At 47.9% G+C, this 20,174-nt stretch overlaps 9 protein-coding genes across 9 annotated transcripts; 6 read left to right on the forward strand and 3 right to left on the reverse strand.

The window, feature by feature from the left end:
* The first annotated feature begins 1,603 nt into the window (after window positions 1-1,603).
* POJ06DRAFT_143194 (uncharacterized protein) lies at window positions 1,604-2,988 on the forward strand. Its single transcript, XM_056184555.1, has one exon. It carries the CDS (start codon window positions 1,827-1,829, stop codon window positions 2,778-2,780), a length of 954 nt encoding a protein of 317 aa, XP_056042288.1. The 5' UTR covers window positions 1,604-1,826; the 3' UTR covers window positions 2,781-2,988.
* On the reverse strand, window positions 2,989-3,920 carry POJ06DRAFT_143193 (actin-related protein 2/3 complex subunit 5). Its single transcript, XM_056184554.1, has 3 exons — window positions 3,548-3,920; window positions 3,313-3,492; window positions 2,989-3,259 (listed from the first exon to the last, which is right to left on the reverse strand). The coding sequence occupies exons 1-3, from the start codon at window positions 3,773-3,775 to the stop codon at window positions 3,197-3,199; spliced, it is 471 nt and encodes a 156-aa protein (XP_056042289.1). The 5' UTR covers window positions 3,776-3,920; the 3' UTR covers window positions 2,989-3,196.
* POJ06DRAFT_296584 (putative transposase DNA-binding domain-containing protein) lies at window positions 3,912-6,525 on the forward strand (the record flags this gene model as incomplete). Its single annotated transcript, XM_056190554.1, has 4 exons — window positions 3,912-4,023; window positions 4,270-4,334; window positions 5,027-6,382; window positions 6,430-6,525. 4 exons carry the CDS (start codon window positions 3,912-3,914, stop codon window positions 6,523-6,525), a joined length of 1,629 nt encoding a protein of 542 aa, XP_056042290.1.
* A 745-nt stretch (window positions 6,526-7,270) lies between these two features.
* On the forward strand, window positions 7,271-8,273 carry POJ06DRAFT_258152 (putative polysaccharide biosynthesis protein). Its single transcript, XM_056188233.1, has 6 exons — window positions 7,271-7,452; window positions 7,539-7,578; window positions 7,636-7,690; window positions 7,756-7,903; window positions 7,970-8,045; window positions 8,098-8,273. The coding sequence occupies exons 1-6, from the start codon at window positions 7,402-7,404 to the stop codon at window positions 8,181-8,183; spliced, it is 456 nt and encodes a 151-aa protein (XP_056042291.1). The 5' UTR covers window positions 7,271-7,401; the 3' UTR covers window positions 8,184-8,273.
* On the reverse strand, window positions 8,274-10,152 carry POJ06DRAFT_258154 (WD40-repeat-containing domain protein). The gene is made up of 2 exons (XM_056188234.1): window positions 9,941-10,152; window positions 8,274-9,872 (listed from the first exon to the last, which is right to left on the reverse strand). The coding sequence occupies exons 1-2, from the start codon at window positions 10,046-10,048 to the stop codon at window positions 8,301-8,303; spliced, it is 1,680 nt and encodes a 559-aa protein (XP_056042292.1). The 5' UTR covers window positions 10,049-10,152; the 3' UTR covers window positions 8,274-8,300.
* A 255-nt stretch (window positions 10,153-10,407) lies between these two features.
* POJ06DRAFT_269916 (NUC091 domain-containing protein) lies at window positions 10,408-12,185 on the forward strand (the record flags this gene model as incomplete). The annotated part of the gene is made up of 2 exons (XM_056189407.1): window positions 10,408-11,202; window positions 11,532-12,185. The coding sequence occupies 2 exons, from the start codon at window positions 10,408-10,410 to the stop codon at window positions 12,183-12,185; spliced, it is 1,449 nt and encodes a 482-aa protein (XP_056042293.1).
* Window positions 12,186-12,489: 304 nt separating this feature from the next.
* On the forward strand, window positions 12,490-14,852 carry POJ06DRAFT_143248 (uncharacterized protein). Its single transcript, XM_056184556.1, has 3 exons — window positions 12,490-13,656; window positions 13,715-14,053; window positions 14,106-14,852. The coding sequence occupies exons 1-3, from the start codon at window positions 12,793-12,795 to the stop codon at window positions 14,760-14,762; spliced, it is 1,860 nt and encodes a 619-aa protein (XP_056042294.1). The 5' UTR covers window positions 12,490-12,792; the 3' UTR covers window positions 14,763-14,852.
* A 1,604-nt stretch (window positions 14,853-16,456) lies between these two features.
* On the forward strand, window positions 16,457-17,398 carry POJ06DRAFT_258159 (Shr3 amino acid permease chaperone). Its single transcript, XM_056188235.1, has 2 exons — window positions 16,457-16,721; window positions 16,774-17,398. The coding sequence occupies exons 1-2, from the start codon at window positions 16,676-16,678 to the stop codon at window positions 17,316-17,318; spliced, it is 591 nt and encodes a 196-aa protein (XP_056042295.1). The 5' UTR covers window positions 16,457-16,675; the 3' UTR covers window positions 17,319-17,398.
* POJ06DRAFT_143255 (protein-tyrosine phosphatase-like protein) lies at window positions 17,370-20,061 on the reverse strand. The gene is made up of 2 exons (XM_056184557.1): window positions 19,441-20,061; window positions 17,370-19,388 (listed from the first exon to the last, which is right to left on the reverse strand). The coding sequence occupies exons 1-2, from the start codon at window positions 19,730-19,732 to the stop codon at window positions 17,422-17,424; spliced, it is 2,259 nt and encodes a 752-aa protein (XP_056042296.1). The 5' UTR covers window positions 19,733-20,061; the 3' UTR covers window positions 17,370-17,421.
* Window positions 20,062-20,174: the final 113 nt, after the last annotated feature.

Consider the following 20,174-nt stretch of genomic DNA (forward strand, 5'->3'; position numbering starts at 1 on the left):
CCTTATTCCTTCTGCAGGCCATGCAGGAATGCTTGTGGATTCCTTAGGGCCTGATTCTTTCTTTAAATGGTCCTTCCATTTACTTTTTCTAAATGGGAGCTCCATTTAGGGTGGGGCCATTATTTCCTTCTAATGGAGGTCCCATTTAGATTCGCGTCAGAGGACACTTTATTTGGGAGCTCCATTTACACCTAAATAGAGCTCCCATTTGAATCCGCACGTGACTCGGATCAGACACGAAATTTACGCGTTAAAAGAAAATAATTTGGGACGACCCTACAACCGCGTAACGCGACTCCAGTAATTTATAATAAAGGATTTACAGGCTAATAATTTTCTCCCTCTGATCTCTAGGGATCGGCACGGATAAGAATTTTCGTTATCCATATCCGTATCCGTATCCAGGTAACATATCGTTATCCCTATCCGTATCCGTATCCGTCATATCAACGGATATCCACCTAGGAATGGCAAAATATGAATGAAAGATATTACAACCATCACTAATATGAAATATACCGTTCAACTGGGCTAAAAACGACTTCTTGAGCTTATGAGTCAATAAGACCGTCGTATAAGCGTTAAGATCGATCCGGCGATCCATGCATATGAACCCGGCTCATCTTGCTCTGCAAAGTGCAAATGAGCTGGTCTAATATACGTAATGGATCGGTTTATATTCAGACATACAAGCTGTTGTTATTGTTACGGTTTCCATATTCAGGGTTAGGGTAGTGTGAGTAGTGTGGCTCAGAAGCGGCGCTGAACGACATTACTACGTTCCTCGCAAAGCTACTGCGTAAACCTTGGTTGTTCCTTATGACTATCTATTCCCGACACAGCCGAAAAATTCAATACCTCCCTCGGTAATAATTTGCTTGATAACTTCATTTATGTGTCTTATCCGCGGATATCATGACTAATCACGATTGCTTTATCCGTATCCGTATCCGTATCCGTATTTTTGACGGATATCCGCGGATATATCCATTATCCCGTGTATCCGTGCCGATCCCTGCTGATCTCCTGTTGGGAGCGCATTGTAGAGGCGTGCTACTGTGAGGAGTGGTCAGAAGGGTGTGTGTTTCGGTAGGTTTCACTAGCGTAAATGGAGTTCAAATGGAGGTCAGACCTCCATTAGCTTTTTGTATAGGAAAAGGCTGACCTCCATTTGAACTCCATTTACGCTAGTAAAATGGGAGCTCCATTTAACGTTACTCGGTTCTTTTTGTGTATAATGGGAGTACCATTAGAAGGGCTAATTCTTTTTGGGTATAATGGGAGTACCATTAGAAGGGGTGATTCTTTTTGGGTTTAATGGGAGTACCATTAGAAGCGGTGATTCTTTTTTTTTCGAATTTAAATGGGAGGGCCATTAAAAAAAAGAATCAGGCCCGGGTCACCTTGACACCCCTGGTTACCGTAGCAACGAAATACATATCGATAAAGGAATGGTGCATATAAGCCTAAAGCACGGTTTAATGAGCGACTTAGACTGAGTTGTTTACAACTTGCCGATGCTGGACCAAATCCTTTAAACCTTATCGATGGTTTAGGTTTTATCCTTTGGCTCAGTGAGCTTGACGCAATGTATGCGAGTAACAGTCTGTCAAGTGTGCTACATAGTGAATTGTAGCTATTGCTGACAGAATTTCCCAGGAGTTGTAAAAGGCAGGGGGACCTCATGAAGGGTGTCACCACTGAGATTTCAGTTTGTCTCTATCTCCTTGTTTAACCGGGTAAATAGCTATAATCCGTGGCAAGAGAAACCATTAATGTCTTGCAGAGCTTAAGCTATGACTTTCTATTAGAGCGACCTTCACAGCATGGCAGAATCAGCTGACTCAGAACCTTCACAGCCCCGAATGCAGTTCGGGTCGTTCGCTGTAGGTATGACGGCGGGATTCGTCCTTTCGAGTATTTTCCCCGCACCATCGTCATACCTTCGCGCTCTCATCGTCCGCCTCTTCGACATCCTCGCAGTGCTGCTGGCATGGACAGCGATCTTGGTCATATGTTTCGCGACTTACAAAATTCTCATCGACAAGGACACCGATTTCCTTAGTCACGCCGGCACAGCGATCAAATCTGTCCGACAGCATATCGCGACTTCGACTACGACTGATGATAAGCAAAAAGTCACGGCATTGTCACCTTCGTCAGAGTTTGCCGCTCGGCCATATCCGTTCGTTCATCAACACTGCAAGGACTCATCGCCAACAAGACCAGTCAGTCCGTCGACGTCATCCACTTTCTCTGCCGCGACAAAGAAACCTGCAGCAGCTTCTACGTCAAGTCCTCGGATGAGGTCCAGATCGCCGAAGAAAACAGTAAAGGGATCTTCCAGCAACAGTTTTTCATTCAAACCGTATGACGAGGACGGTAAAGACACGGATAGCGCTAAGACTTATCGGAGCCACGGGAAATCACTGTCTAGTGGAAGTTCGAGCAAGTCAACGGAAAAGGACGGATCTTCGGAATCGAAGTCAGGAATACGGTCGAGCAATGGGTCTAGCCCGACAGTATTAGCATCCGCAACTCGAGATCCGAATAAGATCCCGCTGGTGGCGGCGTACGTTAGGCCGGATATCAATTCGCCATGGACGAAACTTAATGGAAAGGGGTTGGCATTGAAAATCACTCTTGAGGGGCTGCTCCTTAATGACGAGACTGGATCTAGAGGCGGCGAACTGAAGCCGTGGATGCTGTCGTTGATAGAGGTAAGTCCGAGAAGTATTATAACGACCGGCTTGAATGTAACCAGGTATAGCACGACGTAACGAGTCACTCAGTAATGCGAGTGACGACACAAACTAATCCCCCACTACAAATTGTCTATCTGTTTCCGGAAGACGAGCGCTGGAAAGTAACGTTGGGTATTCACGCATTGAAACGAGAACAGCAAGCACACGGTTTGCGCGTGAAAGAAGTTGACGGGTTAAAAGTCCTGAGTGACATTGAAATTTGATTTGTAAATATCATATCGTGCATTTATTCGAGTTGGGTTATTCGATTCACGTATGCGCATTGCAATCAACGCTATGAATTTGTGCATCGCCTTTAAGACAAGGTCATGTGAGAAATCGGAATACGTAGGCATCTTCCTATTTAATGCTATTGTACACATGTACATATCCACACGCCACGCCAAATCGATTCATACACTTCGTATCCACAAATCATATCCCTTCGGTTATTAGACTGTTCGTCTATCGGACAAGTGTCGAACAATGCCTCCCAGGCCAGCGACCTCAGTAACCTAACTCGTTAGTCAGTTGGCTACGTTACCACTCACTACCGGACACTCCATACCTTCTCAAACCAAGCAAGCAAGACTCCCGAAATTCCATGCGACTCGGGCACGCTCATCCCTTTGTACAGGTACTTTATAAGCGTATCCCTCTGCTCCGAGGACAAATTCTCGACGACCCGGCTCATGTCACTCGACTTTATAGTTGACAAGATTTCCAAAACAGTAGCCAAATGAATGTTCTATCATCGCATTAGCACCGCCCACAATCAGAAAAGGTTGAACGCAAGCACGTACTTTAATCTCCTCACTGCTCGTATACGGCGGCTGATCCAACGCAGCCTGCAACGCACCATAATGATCCCCCCGCGACAACGAGCCACGGATCGATTGACCGATCGATTGGATTTCGGGGACGCTGAGAGGCGGAAGATTGGCTATGCTTGGCGGGATGAGGTCTTCAGGCTCGACGCTATTCTCCGGGTCTAAAGCGTCGATATCGATGCGACGGAAATCTACGGCCATTGTGGTGTTGGTATGCAGAAGCACGTTGCAGGCAACGGAAATAAATTAACAATTCTATGTGGTTAATGAGAAGCGAGTTGTTGGATGGAGGTCGCGGACCAGATTCGTTAAAGTTGGTTGGGCGGACTTGCTACCGATGCGGCTCCACTTGATTGGGACTGGGTCGCACACTCAATCAGACAGACCGCGCGCCGTCGTCAACGATTCCGTTGCTACACTTCTATCCCACATGCACACAGATCGCCGGTGTAAGATCGGGGTCATCGTCGGCACGGGTGTCAACGCGTCGGTTAAAGTTCCGATATCGTGTATTGACGAGGAGAAATTGTCAAGGTGTAATCCCGGGCTTTGCAGAATGTATTTTGAATACGGAGTTATCGATGTTTGGGGAGGGTATCTTGCCGCGTACGGACGGCGACGAAGACGACATCGCGGTTGCCGTCATGGGGTCCGTGATGGAAAAGTATTCCGGGTTTAGAGTCCGCGTGCAGGAGTTCCTCAATCTACTCGGTCGCAGACGAGGGAAGAAGTTAGTCTTGGCGGTTACGGAGGACAGACAGTATCTGGGGCAGTGCTGTCGCGGCCGAGTGCAATTAATCAAATATAGATGGGCGCTGAGGGGATAGCATTGTGGTAGTGTTTGGAATGTTTTCTTTGTATCGGCGTAGGGTAGGAAATCTGGTTACTCAATATAATGTGTACTTGTGTAGCTATGGCTGGCTGAATGTTACGCGAACTTGAGTAGCAGTCTTAGCTTGCACTCTAAATCCTCGTAATGATAGAGTAGTGATCTTCTTAACAGATACTATAATTGGGCTGCGATTCACGCCTGTAGCGTAAGGTAGTACAGATTGCGAGATCATCGAATAAAGGTAGAAAGAAAACGCTGGGTGACACGAGCCCAGCAGTAAAAAAATCCCTCGCGAAAATCTGGCACTAGGCAAGCACTCATATTTCCGGTACCTGTGCCTCTCATCTAATTTATATATCCCCCTTCGGTCCCTTCTGTCTCTGCTGCCATTCGCCGCTGAACAGCAACTATATACACATCTCCCCTGCTGGCACCACTACTGTCTTTTTTCTGACAGCTTGACATGGAGACCGCTTGCGGAATGGGTAAGTTGAAGTATCCGGACCACTGATTTAGCATTCAAATAACTTACTTGCTCTATAGATAAGCCTCAAGCTCCTCCTCGCCCTTGCGTTGCAGTCGGCGAACAGAATACTCCGAATATGAAAATTGTTCCCAAGCCATTTTGGAATGAAGATTCCGCTCGAATCAGTCGCACACTGTGGTTGCCTTCTCTGAATCTGATCGAACGCGAATGGACTGGCGAACTCGTAACTGAAGGCTGGGGAACCTGTGTAAAACGGTCTGCATCCGACCAGCCAATCACTGATTGTCTATTGGCATCAACTGCGGAATGCGCGACAGACGATAAGAAAGAAAGAGCAGCAAAACGAAGAAAGAGAGAGAAAGAACAAACAGAGAAAGAACAAGCAGAGAAGGCCAGACGTTTCAGGCTATATCCAACCACAGAGCAGAAAGCGATCCTTCGAAACTGGTTCGGCACCGCACGCTGGACATACAACCGATGTTTGGATGCCGTGGAAAAGAAGGAGGTTGCAAAAAACGAGAAGGACCTAAGAGCGGCGTTCCTTAACAAGGATGCAATTGACAACATGGGCAAACAGTGGGTGTTGGAAACCCCATACGACATTAGGAAAGCCGCCATGCAAGACCTTCTCAAGGCATATGATTCCGCACATGCCAGGTACACAAATGACAAGAAGGTGTTCAAGATTAAGCACCGATCTCGCAGAAAGTCTCGCCAGGAGAGCATTGTGATACATCATCAGCACTGGTCCAGAGTGAAGGGGAAGTACGCGTTTCTTCGCAAAATGAAAAGCGCTGAACCACTCCCACACGACCTGAATTACGACAGCAGGCTTGTCTACCAAAGGACTACCGGTCACTACTACCTTTGCGTACCAATGCCTTTGCGGGTTCTCGACGGGCCGTCTTCTGGTCGATTAATATCTCTCGACCCAGGCGTGCGAACATTCTTGACAGGCTATAGCCCGGACGGCGAAGCGATCGAGCTCGGCAAAAATGACATTGGCCATATCTATAGGCTTTGTCACTGGCTGGACGAGCTGCACAGCAAATATTCCGTGAAAGACATTTCCCGTGCAAAGAGGTGGCGCATGAAAAAAGCTGCAGGGAAACTAAGACGTCGGATACAAAACTTGGTCAGCGATATGCACTGTCGCATTGCAAAGTATTTGTGCACAACATTCAACCTTGTCATCCTACCAAGCTTCCCAGTTCAACAAATGGTGATGCGCAAGGGTGGACAGCGGCGGATCAGGTCAAAGACAGCACGAGCTATGGCCACTTGGTCGCATTACAGATTCCAACAACGACTTCTCGACAAAGCGCGAGAATATAAATCGTGCAAAGTCGTTTTGGTCTCTGAAGAATACACCAGTAAGACATGCGGAAGATGCGGAAAACGCAACGACGTTGGGGGTAGTAAAAAGTACTCTTGCAAAGAATGTCGCTTTGAGTGCGACCGCGATGTCAATGGTGCGCGGAATATTCTGGTGCGTTGCATGACAGTAGATCGGACAGTAGACAAATATCTACACAGGAACGACGATCGTGTGGATGGTCCACATCCTGTGCAGCAACCTGCACTTTAAGAGCCGCCACACATTTACTTCGTAATTGCTGTGGCGCGCGTTGAGGCTCGCTCCTTCTCGGTCTTCCGAGTTGCATGACTCTTGTCAAAAACGAGTGAATCAGATATCAAAAACTTCCTACTGAGGCACACCTGGCACATATTCTCACGAAGACACTATTATATGCATTCAGGTTTATTTCCCACTGGTGGTGTATATGTCGAGCCGACCATACACCATGGTTCGTCCTCTTTGACGCAGGGTCAGAAGGCACGATTAGCTTGTCAAAAGCCAAATCCATTATTATTACATCAATTCGAATACCAGAATCCTGTTGTGGATCAATGAGAAGCTGATTCATAAGCAATTGGAGGTGGTATAGTTCTCATCGCCATTGTAAACAATAGCACGCGCTGTGGAATTTTGCGCCAATAATGTCAAATGTGCGTTATCACTACTGGACACTGACATAATGCTCAGATTTGTATAATGATGGTAGTGATCGTTAAGTACGTCGATAATGACATAAGGGTCTTTGCCATCATGACGTTGGTATTGTATAGCCATTGTCACACATTAAGAAGCTGGATAATTAATGCCACTTACGATGGGTCTGTTTCTTCACAGGCGCTTTTGAGGACGGCCACGAATTATGGCGCTGTCCATTGGATGAGAGATAAATTGCTAGTAGCATAATATATTGAAATCCATTGTCTACCCTAGAATAAAATCTAGTAGCGGCGCTAGTTTACTCAGTGCATTCGACCTCCAACACCAAATACTAATACACAGGGACATGGCACCACGTATCCGGCCCAAAGCTTTGGGTAAGGGTTGGACCAAGTCGAAGATTTGATGTACTAGGTCTCTATTGATCTGTGTCGAAGCAAATTATCTTTGCCACACTTGATTATTAGGAGACTGAGTCGATAATATACACTATGTCTGCCCCAAAGACATTTGATGCCGAAAATGCGGATAATCTTGAAGATGTGAGCTTTACTGACCATCATCATGCACGGAGCTGAACCGGGTGCGAGTAGCTTCTGTATAGAGATCTGAGCTAATTGAGGAATAGATTGAGAAACAGTTTGCTGTGAAAGCGGTTATGCAAGCACGTAAGATACAGCGGCGGCATTGGGGTACATACGACTTGGAAGCTGACATGGTGCTAGAGACATATTGGAATTTACTTGAAAAAGTGAAGGGTTCCACTTTGCGATTGACGAGGTATGTATTTGTATACGAGCTCTGTCTGTGTATCTGCGGTGAGTAGCGGAGACTAATAGTTGCAGATTGGACGACGAGATCTATGAGCATTTTATTAAAGATTTTCCTGAGTATGACTCAGCAGATGCTGTAGCCGAGATTAACGAAGATGATATGAAATCGCCAAAAGGAAAAGACCGGTGGCGCAAGTTCATGAATACTTATGAAAAGACCGTATGTGGCCATGTATTCGCATGTGATGTCGTTGTTATAGAAATTGCGCAACTAACGCTGCTGTAGGTTCACGATTTCAACTTTGGAACGCTTTTGAGAACTGGATCGAAGGACGAGTACGAAGAGAAGACTACTATCTTCGGTATGCTGTTGTGTACCACAGTAATTTGTGCCGTTGCTAATTAGGAATATAGTCCCACGGATGCAGTTTTTGGCTGTCGAAATTGCGCGAAACAAGCACGGCTTGAACGACTGGATATATGGTCAGGAGCATAAGTAGACTCGATTCTGCACTTATTTTGTCATTAGCATAAGTGTAGCGTAGAGTTGTGTAATATAGAACAAATCATACGAGAAGAATATTTTATATTTGCATATTATACACTTTCGACCTGTATTAATCCCAGTAATGAATTTTAGAGTCTAAACCACCCGTCGCAACTTTACTCGTTTCCTGCGGATGGGCCGCAATACATGTCAATGCTTTCTCATGCGCCTTGAACTTGCTCTTCATTTGCGTGGTCTTCCAGTCCCAGAAGCACGCGTAGCCACCAGAATCTCCGGACATCAGGAACTGGCCGTCCGGAGAGAAATCAAGACCGATTGCATAACCTGCACAATTGTTGCCTCTGAAAACTTTCTTGCGATTCTGTCTAAACCTGTCTGTTGCGCCAAAGACAAGGATTTGGTTGTCGAGACTTTGCGCGGCGACGTACTTCCCGGCTGGATGAAGCGCGACAGTCGGCATCGAGTGTTGTTGGGGATCAGCAATGAATTTAATAGGCACGTTGATCTGCCATTCCCATACTCGTATAGACTTGTCATCTGACGTAGTCATAAACCGTCGGTTCTCGTCGACGAATGTTATGCTGTTGACCGCACCCAGGTGGTGATCGTACTCTTGTATAACAGCACCTGAATTGATATCGAACTGCACAATCTTCTTGTCGGAAGTACCTACCAGGAATTGATCTTGTTTATCCTCGTCTGGATTACAGCGGACTACATTCGGAGTCTTGCCAGTTGAGAACCGCGAAATGACTTTACCAGTTTCAGTGTCCCATAGCTTGATCTGGGTATCGTAAGATGCCGACAGAAACTTTGTACCATCGTTCGTAAACCAGATGTCTTTCACAGCTTTCGTGTGACCTAAGTATGACCGCAACAGCTCGCGGTCATGATAACAATCCCACAGCTTAATCTTCGCGTCGACACCGGATGATAGCAGCAAGTGACCATGTCTCGGAAAGAATCGAAGTGCCGTAACGCCTTTATTGTGACCTGCCCATGTATGTATCCGTCGTTTCGGAATAAAGCATTCTTGGTCGCCGACGTCTTTGTCGAGATTGATGTCCAAATCCTTTGGAACGTGCATGTATGTACGGCCAAGATAATCGTACAGCTGAGATCCATGAAACTGAGTCTTTTCCATTGAGCCTATTGTTGTCACTTTCTCTTGCGGTGGAGTGACGGCCTCCTGTTGCTCTTCCTCGCTGAATTCTTGCTCCTCTTCTGATTCGGAAGAAGAGACGTTCGGGTCAGTATACGCAGCCCACGGGCCCTTATACGCATTGTCGCCATCCAGCACGCTTGAGTCGCCTGTCTTCTGTCTCTTCGCTTTCAATTCCCTAATTTCACTCTTACTGACTCTAACATCTAGAATATCTTTCCCCTGATTCATTTCGGCTTTCTCCACGTCGCCAACATACGGCCCAAACTGACTTGTATGCAAAGACGGATCTCGCGCGTACCCAAGGGTCTGATACGTCCGATGCTGCACTTTGAAAACCGCATCGTTGAAAGATTGGTCTTCAGCGTATCCCGTAAGCAGATTTCTCCGTTTCAACGATAACTCGCCTTTGGGATTTGCGGGACCGACGAACGGACGTGAGAGTTCGTCGTAGGTGGGATTATATGCGACGACTTTGTCGGTGACTTTAGGAATTAAAGCTTGTGATGCCGCATGGTCCTATTCGTCTGTTAATTTGTGTCAAATCAATGGGTTTCTCCCCGGCATTGCGGATCTGATAGGCATACCTCGAATACGAATGTTGATATTGGCGCAAGAGCAATTTGTGGCAAAGGCGGCAGCTCGTCCAGAGGCGCCTGGGACGGGGAACCATCATCACTCCGGTCCGACGCCATGTTCGATGGCTCGAACTATATTCTAACAGATAGTAATCAAAAATGAAGATATCTGCAGCTGATCTCTGAATATGTCGCTTCGATCCGAGGGATAGCAATTGGACTAGCACCGACAATCATAGGGTAGGGGTCTCATAGAACCAGCTAAGATTAAAGTACTCAAGTCCGCACAACGTTTGTAGCATTTATGTCGTAATTGTCCGCAAATTGTGGCTTGTGCAAACTTCCTCTGTCCCGGTTTTATTTTGACCAAATTTTTTTTTTCTCCTGCGCCTGGACATCTTGCTCTAAGAGTTTTTTTTCTCGCACGCCCGTGGTTGGACGCGACATCCTTGCTTCACTCTCGCACAATTGTTACAATGGGAGTTGCGAAGAAGGAAAGGAGTCGTGTTTCACGCGAGGGCCGGGATAAGCCTGGTAACCTCAAGTTGAAAGGCGAGAACTTTTACAGGGACACGGCGAAGGTTAAGCGTCTCAATATGTATAAAGAAGGACGTGCGCAGCGGAACACAAAGGGCGAGATTACGAAGGCTGCGTCGTTTCAGTCTACAGAGTTACCGACTGCTAGAGTTGAGCCAAATCGACGTTGGTTTGGGAATACTCGTGTTATTGCGCAGAATACATTGACGCAGTTCAGGGAGGCCCTGGGTGCGACAAAGAAGAATCCGTACCAGGTTTTGCTGAGACAGAATAAGTTGCCGATGTCGTTACTGGAAGAGGAGTCTTCGATTTCGACGCCGAAAGCGCAGGTTGTCGAGACCGAGCCGTTCAGTCAAACGTTTGGACCTAAGGCGCAGCGCAAGAGGCCCAAGGTTGCTGCCGGATCGCTAGATGATCTTGCTGAGAAGACGGTCCAGGACCATGAGGAGTACGAGCAGAAGTTGGAAAACGAGGCGCTGATGTCGGTAGAGACTCCGACGGACTGGATCCAAGAGGCGCGGGAGGCTATTTTCTCAAAGGGCCAGTCAAAGCGCATATGGAATGAGTTGTACAAGGTCATTGATTCGTCCGATGTTGTTGTTCATGTTCTTGATGCTCGTGACCCTGTCGGGACTCGGTGTCAGTCTGTTGAGCAGTACATCAAAAAAGAGGCTCCGCACAAGCACCTTATTTTCGTACTTAACAAGTGTGATCTTGTCCCTACTTGGGTTGCAGTAAGTAACTTTTAGTTTTTCACTTGATATGATTTTGTACGTTTATTTTATGGCCCCACTGTTAAGTCAAGAATCCTCTGTACGTCGGTGTTCTAGTAACATTTGCCGTTTATTGTTCCATGAGGGGAATTCTGTTACAACTTTGGGAGATTGAACTGCGATTTACTCAGTATGTTTTGCATGAGTTGAGCATGGGCTGGGCAACATCTGTCGCCCCTAATGCCGACTGCTCTTAGTTAGCAAATGTACATCGATACGCTACTATTCCTTGCTGTTGTTATTCGTTTGAAGACTCTATCGGGTGAATAGGTTGGACTAACAGTATGCAGGCTGCTTGGGTCAAGACGCTGTCGAAGGAATATCCGACATTGGCATTCCACGCGTCCATCAACCATTCGTTTGGCAAGGGTACCTTGATCCAGCTGCTCCGCCAATTCTCAGTGCTGCACTCTGACCGGAAGCAGATCTCCGTCGGATTCATCGGGTATCCGAACACCGGAAAGTCGTCAATCATCAATACGATTCGACAGAAGAAGGTGTGCACGGTCGCGCCCATTCCGGGAGAGACAAAGGTGTGGCAGTACATCACACTCATGAAGCGTATTTACCTTATTGATTGTCCTGGTGTGGTGCCGCCGAGTACGAAGGACACGGAAACCGATATCCTGTTGCGAGGCGTAGTTAGAGTGGAGAACGTGTCCAATCCGGAGCAGTACATAACCGCGCTTTTGGCGCGGTGCAAGCAGTCGCACGTGGAGAAGACGTACGATATTGCGGGGTGGAAGGATGCGTCAGATTTTTTGGAGATGCTGGCCCGTAAGTCCGGGCGGCTACTCAAGGGTGGTGAACCCGATGAGAATGGCGTCGCGAAGATGGTGTTGAATGATTTCACGCGGGGCCGGATCCCGTGGTACATAGCTCCACCGGACGATCGTGACGACGGCGGAGAGGAGACGTCCGTGAAGGCGAGTGAAAGTGCATGAGTGCTTTGGGTAATCTTGTGTTGGTAGTATCGGAGTATCAATTGATTGGCATAATGGGCAATGGGTGGAGGGAAAGGATAGCAAAAGTTTATTTTACCTGGCGTTTTGGTAGACTGTATCATCTAATGTAGGTACTGGATGAATACATCACTCTTGGTTTTAGTTGACAGAATGGCCCATTGTCGGGGCATGGCAGACTACTGGGTGGAAACCCCACTTCAGTTCTCCGGTGGCGCTTATTAGACGACCACGCATAGCCACTCCCCTCCTGGTGGTCCGCTTAATGCAAAATGGTTGTTGGCACAGTTATTGAACAATCCGTTGGTCCGGATAGGTTTAATTGTCTAGTCGCCGGTAGCGAGGAAGAGGCAACTCCGGCATTCACTCCTGCCGCGCCGCACGTCTCGCTTCCCCGCACAAACTATGTACGACGTCTGTACAACATCGTATTCTGGCCAACCTCCCATGTCTCCGAAACTTTCACCTTCTCTGTTTCCCCGCTTCCTAGACTGAGTGCCATGAAGCACGCACCTATTTTTACAGTCCATATATTTTGGCTGTTCGCTCCCACTGCAAATTGATATCTGTTCACACTTATCAGACAGCAATGGCGACCGTCCAATACCCGCCTGTCTCTTTCTCCACCACCGTGACCTTGCCGTCGACCCTCTACGACTCAGACGCTGTCGCGAAGTCTCTCAAGAACGAAGATGTCAACGCAATCGCGCGAACCTTCGTCGCATCTCTCAACCGCGCTCTGGACAGAAAGTCCGTCGCCGATGTTATTAGCCACTTCATCGAACGCGGCTTCTGGCGCGACATGCTCTCTCTCGAGTGGGACTTTCACACCATCCAGGGCAAGGACCAGATCGGCGAATTCCTCACCAAGAATCTTGAGACATCCGGTCTCAAGAATTTCGAAATCGACTCCACTGCGCTCCCTCCCGTCGTCATTACGCCCCAGAAGGAACTCGAATGGATCCAAGTTTTCTTGACTTTTGAGACGAAGATTGGCAAAGGTGTCGCTGTCGCTCGCTTGGTCCATGATGTGCACGACAGCAACAAGATCAAGGCGTTCGCGTTGTACACCGGCCTCGAATCTCTCAGTGGGTTTGAGGAGCGCATCGGTAGCAATCGTGTTCTTGGTGTCGACCACGGGCAGCACGAGGGCCGCAAGTCCTGGACAGAAAAGCGAAAGGATGAGACCGACAATGCCGACCCTGTTGTTTTGATAGTTGGTAGTGGCCAGGCGGGCTTGACTGTCGCTGCGCGCTTGAAGATGATGGGTATTGGCCACTTGATTGTCGAACGCAACCAACGGGTGGGCGACAACTGGAGAAAGAGATACAAATTCTTGGTGTTGCATGACCCAGTCTACTATGATCATCTGCCGTACATCCCGTTCCCTGAGTCCTGGCCAGTGTTCACTCCTAAGGACAAGTTGGCGGATTTCTTTGAGAGCTACGCCAGCGTAAGTGATCTGTAGCAGTCTCTGTGCTATGCTGTGCTAATCCCGTTCTTTATTGCAGATGCTCGAATTGAATGTCTGGACCGAAAGCAGTCTCGATTCCGCCGTTTACGACGACGTGACGAATACCTGGACAGTCAAGGTTACTCGAAATGACGGTTCCGTTCACGAGTTGCACCCGCGCCACATTGTACAGGCCACTGGCCACTCTGGCGAGCCCAACATCCCGAATTTCAAGGGCCAAGAGAAGTTTAATGGCAAACTTGTGCACTCTAGCCAGCATACTACCGGCGCCGACTTCAAGGGCCAGAAGGCGGTTGTCGTCGGTTGCTGCAACAGTGGCCACGACATCGCGCACGATTTCTACGAGCAAGGGGCTGATGTCACCATTTACCAACGAGTAAGAGTGATGCTTGCCGATTGTAAGCTACGGTTTTTGCTAACTTGGACAGGGTTCCACTTATGTGATGTCGTCCGAGAACGGTCTTGGTACCATATTTAAAGGATTGTATGATCCGGACGGTCCTCCTCTTGCTCAGGCCGATTTGATCTTCTACAGCACGCCCGTGAAGGTCCACCATTATCTTCACCAGGATCTCACCAAGACGATTGCGGCGCTTGATAAAACTATCCTGGACGGTCTCGTGAAGGCTGGATTCAAGCTCGACTATGGCTACGACGGTTCCGGATTCTTGATGAAATACTACCGTCGAGGCGGCGGTTACTACCTTGACGTCGGTTGCTCGACCCTCATCGCTGACGGCAGGGTGAAGATTAAGCAGGGAAGCGACATTGCAGAGTTTACTGAGAACAGCATCAAGTTTGTCGACGGCACGGAATTGAAGGCGGACATCGTTGTCTTGGCTACCGGGTACAAGAATATGCGAGAGACTGCCCGTAAGATTTTTGGCGACAAGGTCGCGGATCGGTGCAAAGACGTGTGGGGATTGGACCAGGAGAATGAACTGAACACTATGTGGAGAGACAGCGGACATCCCGGATTCTGGTTCCATGGCGGTAACCTGTCGCATTGCAGGTTCTTTTCGAAGCGGTTGGCGTTGCAGATTTTGGCGGAGGAGAAGGGATTGAAGGAGCGAAAGCGCACTTAGTTTTGCTATATTTGATGGTTTTTTTTTGCACTAGTTACCGTTATACAGAAGAAATACAAATTCTATGCATTGATAATGAGTGGAAAGACAAATCATTTTCTCCGCGCCATCCGGCTGTTAGATTGTTAATAGTTACCCAAAAAGTATCAAAACAACCAGAACTTGAAGCACAGGTGATGTATGTAAGCATTTCTTCCATGATACGCGAGCTGGAGCAAAATAAAACAAGGACACCCAATTCGGCCGTAAATGAGTCGTGATTTCGACATAGATTTGTACGTCCGATTGAACAGTTCATGTGTGCTAATTGCACTGGACAAGCCATTCTACGTAGATATTATGGGAATGCTACGAATTGTAAAACCTTCCTGACATTCTGAGTCCGTCTTATTGTCCTGCAGATAGATACCTTAGTCATCAAATACCTGCAAACCTCTCAACTCTCACTCAAAGTACGAAGCACTCGGACCGAGTCGTCACCGTTCACATTCCCATGATTAAACTCATCCTCGTCTTGAAAAATCTCATCTATCATTCTAGCTACGCCCGCTCTCATGCAAACCATGGCCCATAGCTAAATGAATATTGCAAAATAGAGCGGAAGGCAGAGCGTGATCTTGAGGTTCTTGAGCCCAAATCTTCACCGTCATTATGGTGGACAGCGGAGGCTTTAGGTAGTCCTCACTAACCTTCTGACACGGTAGTGCTTGCCTTGGCATTCCCGGCCGAAGAGATCTGAATCAAAAGCCTGAGGCCCTGCAGGGTCTAACAATAATCCATTAGATGGACCGTTGATGTTTGCGCCAGTAATAATCTTTCATGCCTCTCCGAGTCTGGCCTGCAAATACAGAAAGCATACGCCTAAAGCGCGGACGGCCACTTGCACCGAACGAGCTAATATGCGCAGCTAGAAGTGTGCAAGAGCCATAAACGGGCATAGTCATACCCGGCACAAATTCTCTACGTTCCAACACTTCTTCCACAACAGACAAACTGCCACCGCGTTCAAGCAACTAGGTAGCCGAATATGAGCAAGTTATACTCCAATATCGGAGCGCGCGTTGTAAAGCTTCCACTTGAAATCATGCTGCTTCCTAGAGGCTGTGTTCTACTGGTCTCTCTCGGCCTGCAATCAACAAGTCCACGTTACATGTCACGCGTCCACGTCGCTACTGCTGTCTTTCAGAATGCCTGACTGATGAAATCTATCTGAAGCATCTGGCCAAGTAAGGAACAAGACATTGATAGATGCGACCTCGGTGTTGCGATAGACTCAGCGACTCCCATTGCTTGCTCAAAATATACTAGCAACTACAGTATAATAAGCAAGGTTTCAAATTCCTGTTCAATTGTATCATTGCAATAAATTCAGACGTATTGTGTAATGCATATGTGGGATAGAGCCAATCGCAGAATGCCGGCATACAGTCGCGCTGCCGCAACAACCTGGTGCCAACGAAAGTACACCGTCAATCCTCACGCTCAGATATAATAATAATGAACGTTTGAGCCTGAGAACTGATTCATTCTCATAGTCGGTATTGGCGCGTTATTGCAAGACGGCGATATTGCCTAGGCCTGACTGTATTATGCGGCTCGTGCATAGGGCTAGGGTCAAGTGCCGTGTAGCACAGCCCGGGGCTTGAGGTCCAAGCGCTATACTTCTGAACCCTTTTCAGATTACGGGAGAGATCGTAGCAACCCTCTACTACATCTATCCTCTTAGTCTCAGCTGAACCTGGTCGCTAATCATAATTCTTTCCACTTTTGATCTCTTTCGAATTTTTTTTTTTGGATAATCAAAGGAAAAAGAGTGGAATAAGGGTTATAACAGTCACAGGATATATAGATAAGTCAGGAGACCACGACCAAAATTTTGAATCATCCTTCCCTTGACACGAGACAACTACAGAATGCCGACGTCGAGCCGAAGTTTTTCTACGTCGCTCATCTTATGCTGTAAGTCAATAGCTTATCTTTACTCTCGAATTGAAATGCTGAATGACCTCAGCCTCGTCGTTCCTCCTTGGGGTCCTGTTTGTCAACTGGACATACGACCACAAGACCCTCTGGACCCCAAACCCAACCGCCGAAGTCTTCGCCCTAGCCAAACAGCATTACACACAACTAGCGACAGAACCAGTTATAATCCAGCATGTCTTCCACACGGTAGTCGGTCTCGGATTGCTAGGTTTTGTCATCAAACTGTACAAGCCGTCTGAATCGAACAAGTTATTCGACGGCGGTTCGCTCGTGCTGTTTATGGCGGGACTTATCATTTACCTCACGAACGTGCGCAGAGGTTTTTTCAGCGTGTTGGATGGCGATTGGGGCGATGTCGATGAGCAGACGGGTATTAATGTTATCGCTGCCAGTCAGGTTATTATTGCGTTTACGTTGCTAGGAGTCCTGGGGTTGCAGGTTGGACAGTATTATGCTGAGGTCCAGGATGATCGGGAGCAGGCGGAGTTTGAGCGGGAGCAGCAGGAATTACGGGAGCGGCGACAGCGGGAGACGGACGCTGCTGTCGAGCCCGAAGGGAAGAAAGATAAGTAGATGTGTAGATGGTATATGCAGTTACAAGACATGTACAATGGTCAAAAGGAATTACAACGTATATACTAATACATGAAAATTAATGCATGCGGGCGTCAAAATTTCACTGCGTCTCCGGAATGTATACCTCGTCCGAGTTACCTTGATGCGTTAAAGAGTAGCTGTCTAATGGATCTAACGACATTCCTGCCAGCTTCTCAATAGCTTCGTTTTCTTGTGTATCCTCGAACTCTCTGTCATCAATTGTAGTCGCAGATTGTGACGCTCTAGAAGAAGCAGGCAGCGAAACATCGGAGTCGGACACCGACGAGGTCGGCGACAATGCAGATTTGTGTGAGGGTCGATATGGTGATGGTGGTTCGCTGACACGTGGTTGTTCCAATGCGTCAGGGTATGCAGATGAGAGATATGCTGAGGATGATGCAATATAAGGCGAGGCCGCGTTTGCCCACGCATTCGACGACGCAGCCATAGACGATGCCCAGGACGACAGCGTCGAGCTGGCCACGTCACGAAGACTATCGTACGTGTAGGCCTGTGATGTGGGTGTAGATCGCGGCCTCGGTTGCTGCAACTGCGGTTGATGATGCTGTTGTCGTCGTCTCTGATACTGAACCGCTGCATGAGCAGTCGCTGTTGAACCAATTCCAGTCAGACTGACGACGCTCATTTCCTCTTCGGTTCGTCCAAACGCTTCATGCCACCATCGGATGTTCTTCGGATCCGGGAAAATAACTGCGTCCGCTCCGCGGTCACCGCGGTCCAAATCCGGAACATAACGAGGATTGATGAATTCCTTTTTCCGCACCACAAAGTAGTCCCACACACTCTGGGCCCGCTCACTAACATTTGCGTCAACCCTTTCCTGCTCATTATTATACAGGAACGTCCCGTACTGGCATGAATATAAATGATACAACATTCTCCGCAAAAACCTCTCCTGATATTCAAACCGATCCGGAAACTGCCGTAGCAGCTGATACACGCAGTCCAGAAATTGGTGAAATATTGGCGCAGTATACTTGAGCGACGCCCCATGCGACGATGGCCCACCACCGCCTCCGGCGCTAGCCTTCTCTGCTGCTGATTTCGCAGCGGACATTACGTTACTGAACGCTTGATGAGCTGTGGATTGGGAGCCGTTGATACCGCCTTTGTCCGACACCTGGACGAATGATTTTTCACTGGACAAGTGTCCGCATCGTTCTGCGAATCGGTGTCCGCATGCTAACCACTCTTTCTCAACGAGCATGATAAACCCATCTATGGTCCGGAAGTAGGGATCCAGGAATATCTGCGCAAGAGAAGATAATTGAGCTGTCCGATCCCATCCATCAGAGCAATGTACTAGAACATGCGAATGGTAGTAATGGATCCGCTTGCCCATCAAAATTGCACCTTCCATAACTGTTGAAATGTGTTTCAGCCAGCCTGATTTGTACAGTAACTCCCGATTCGGTGGTAATGGCGTAATATCACTGTCCTTCAGCGCTTCGTATACTTTGTTTAGTGATTCTCGCATTACATGGATATTGTCAATGCCAAGATACACTTTCCTAGCAAACTTGTAGTTCTCCATATTTTCCGATCCAGCACCTAACGCTGTCTGCGCAATCGCATTTGTGGTCGGTCTCGCGTCGACGATTAGATTCTCCTGACTAGCGCCATAAGTATTCGGGACTGTCGTTGTCGTGAAGATTGCGTGAATGAACCGCTCGTCCTGCGCAGACCTATTTTGCTTCAACCCTACCAAAGGCTGAGCACATCTGGTGATAGTACAGTTGTTCAGCGGGTGAATGTAAGATAATGTCGGGATTCGTGCTTTCGAACGATACCGTGCCGCGTACGATAGAACAGAATCCGGAACAGCTGTGGGCACAACTAGGACGCGCGGGTACGTAGGACAGAACTGATAGTTCTCGTTGATAGTCGTTATTCGCCACGACTTAACTGTGGTGCCAACTCCCATTCGTTGAAATTCTTTAACGGGGTCGTAGATATTCCACGTATTAACCGTCCGCTCGGCTGACCCTGGATGATAATAGAACGCATACAAGTGATCGACGATTGCTACCCATCGTTAACATGCTTTTGATTTTCGTTTCAATTTGATAATACTTACGAACGCAAGCCAGCGCCATTAGCGTTTCGAAGACTGCCTTTGAGTCCCGCTCATTTTTGAAATTAAAAGACAAAAACGCAAAATCCCGACATCGTATCCGCAAGGCCGAAAACCCGGTGAATGCGCTAAATGGACGACGTTCCACGTATGCCATGATTGGGTAGCACACCCAAACTTCTTTGCCTGACGGAGGGTCCTCCCGAAAGATGAGGTGGTGGGTCGTTAGATGTAGTGTGCCCGGTGTGTGCACGCCCCGACGCACCATTTCCACATCGTCAACCTGGTTAATCATGTTAACAACTGTAGCAGAGCGAAACGGCAGCGGAAGAGTGGAGCTGGAGAATAGGGTGATTATATTGCCAGTCCAGTTGAGATTGCGCAAAGGCAGACTATCAAGTGACTGCAAGTAACGAAGGAGACAGTGGCTCAGTAGGCATCAATTGCAGTCTCCACCGTCCCAGTATGTCAAACCCGTCGCACTTCAGATTACGACTGAGAATGGCACCTTCCTGAGTGGAAGCAATTGTGCTCGACAAGCTGCGTTGGTGTCGGCTTCGATCTCGAAGCCGCGACGATAAGCTCGACAACCCGGGTAACTCGTGTCTAGTCGCTCACGTCGGATCGTCTTGCACCCATTGCTAACGGCGCATATTTTTGGTTCCAGCGATCTCTGATTTGACTGAACGAGATAGGAAGTATCTAACGTACCAGCGTAATTTTGATCTTGTCGAGAT

The sequence above is a fragment of the Lipomyces tetrasporus genome, assembly GCF_029532465.1.
Source record: "Lipomyces tetrasporus strain NRRL Y-64009 chromosome Unknown POJ06scaffold_8, whole genome shotgun sequence".
NCBI classification, from domain to species: Eukaryota; Fungi; Ascomycota; class Lipomycetes; order Lipomycetales; family Lipomycetaceae; genus Lipomyces; species Lipomyces tetrasporus.

What these genes read in the sequence shown, in the direction of transcription:
- POJ06DRAFT_143194 (XM_056184555.1), top strand. Translation starts at nt 1,827, where the DNA reads ATGGCAGAATCAGCTGACTCAGAACCTTCACAGCCCCGAATGCAGTTC.
- POJ06DRAFT_143193 (XM_056184554.1), bottom strand. Translation starts at nt 3,775, where the DNA reads ATGGCCGTAGATTTCCGTCGCATCGATATCGACGCTTTAGACCCGGAG. An exon ending in CGAGCAGTGAGGAGATTAAA is followed by an intron (nt 3,493 to 3,547) that starts GTACGTGCTTGC and finishes ATGCGATGATAG; the next exon opens with AACATTCATTTGGCTACTGT. An exon ending in TGCTTGCTTGGTTTGAGAAG is followed by an intron (nt 3,260 to 3,312) that starts GTATGGAGTGTC and finishes CTAACGAGTTAG; the next exon opens with GTTACTGAGGTCGCTGGCCT.
- POJ06DRAFT_258152 (XM_056188233.1), top strand. Translation starts at nt 7,402, where the DNA reads ATGTCTGCCCCAAAGACATTTGATGCCGAAAATGCGGATAATCTTGAA. An exon ending in GAAAGCGGTTATGCAAGCAC is followed by an intron (nt 7,579 to 7,635) that starts GTAAGATACAGC and finishes ACATGGTGCTAG; the next exon opens with AGACATATTGGAATTTACTT. An exon ending in TCCACTTTGCGATTGACGAG is followed by an intron (nt 7,691 to 7,755) that starts GTATGTATTTGT and finishes TAATAGTTGCAG; the next exon opens with ATTGGACGACGAGATCTATG.
- POJ06DRAFT_258154 (XM_056188234.1), bottom strand. Translation starts at nt 10,048, where the DNA reads ATGGCGTCGGACCGGAGTGATGATGGTTCCCCGTCCCAGGCGCCTCTG. An exon ending in TATCAACATTCGTATTCGAG is followed by an intron (nt 9,873 to 9,940) that starts GTATGCCTATCA and finishes ACAGACGAATAG; the next exon opens with GACCATGCGGCATCACAAGC.
- POJ06DRAFT_143248 (XM_056184556.1), top strand. Translation starts at nt 12,793, where the DNA reads ATGGCGACCGTCCAATACCCGCCTGTCTCTTTCTCCACCACCGTGACC. An exon ending in TCTTTGAGAGCTACGCCAGC is followed by an intron (nt 13,657 to 13,714) that starts GTAAGTGATCTG and finishes TCTTTATTGCAG; the next exon opens with ATGCTCGAATTGAATGTCTG. An exon ending in ATGTCACCATTTACCAACGA is followed by an intron (nt 14,054 to 14,105) that starts GTAAGAGTGATG and finishes TAACTTGGACAG; the next exon opens with GGTTCCACTTATGTGATGTC.
- POJ06DRAFT_258159 (XM_056188235.1), top strand. Translation starts at nt 16,676, where the DNA reads ATGCCGACGTCGAGCCGAAGTTTTTCTACGTCGCTCATCTTATGCT. An exon ending in TACGTCGCTCATCTTATGCT is followed by an intron (nt 16,722 to 16,773) that starts GTAAGTCAATAG and finishes GAATGACCTCAG; the next exon opens with CCTCGTCGTTCCTCCTTGGG.
- POJ06DRAFT_143255 (XM_056184557.1), bottom strand. Translation starts at nt 19,732, where the DNA reads ATGATTAACCAGGTTGACGATGTGGAAATGGTGCGTCGGGGCGTGCAC. An exon ending in AATGGCGCTGGCTTGCGTTC is followed by an intron (nt 19,389 to 19,440) that starts GTAAGTATTATC and finishes AACGATGGGTAG; the next exon opens with CAATCGTCGATCACTTGTAT.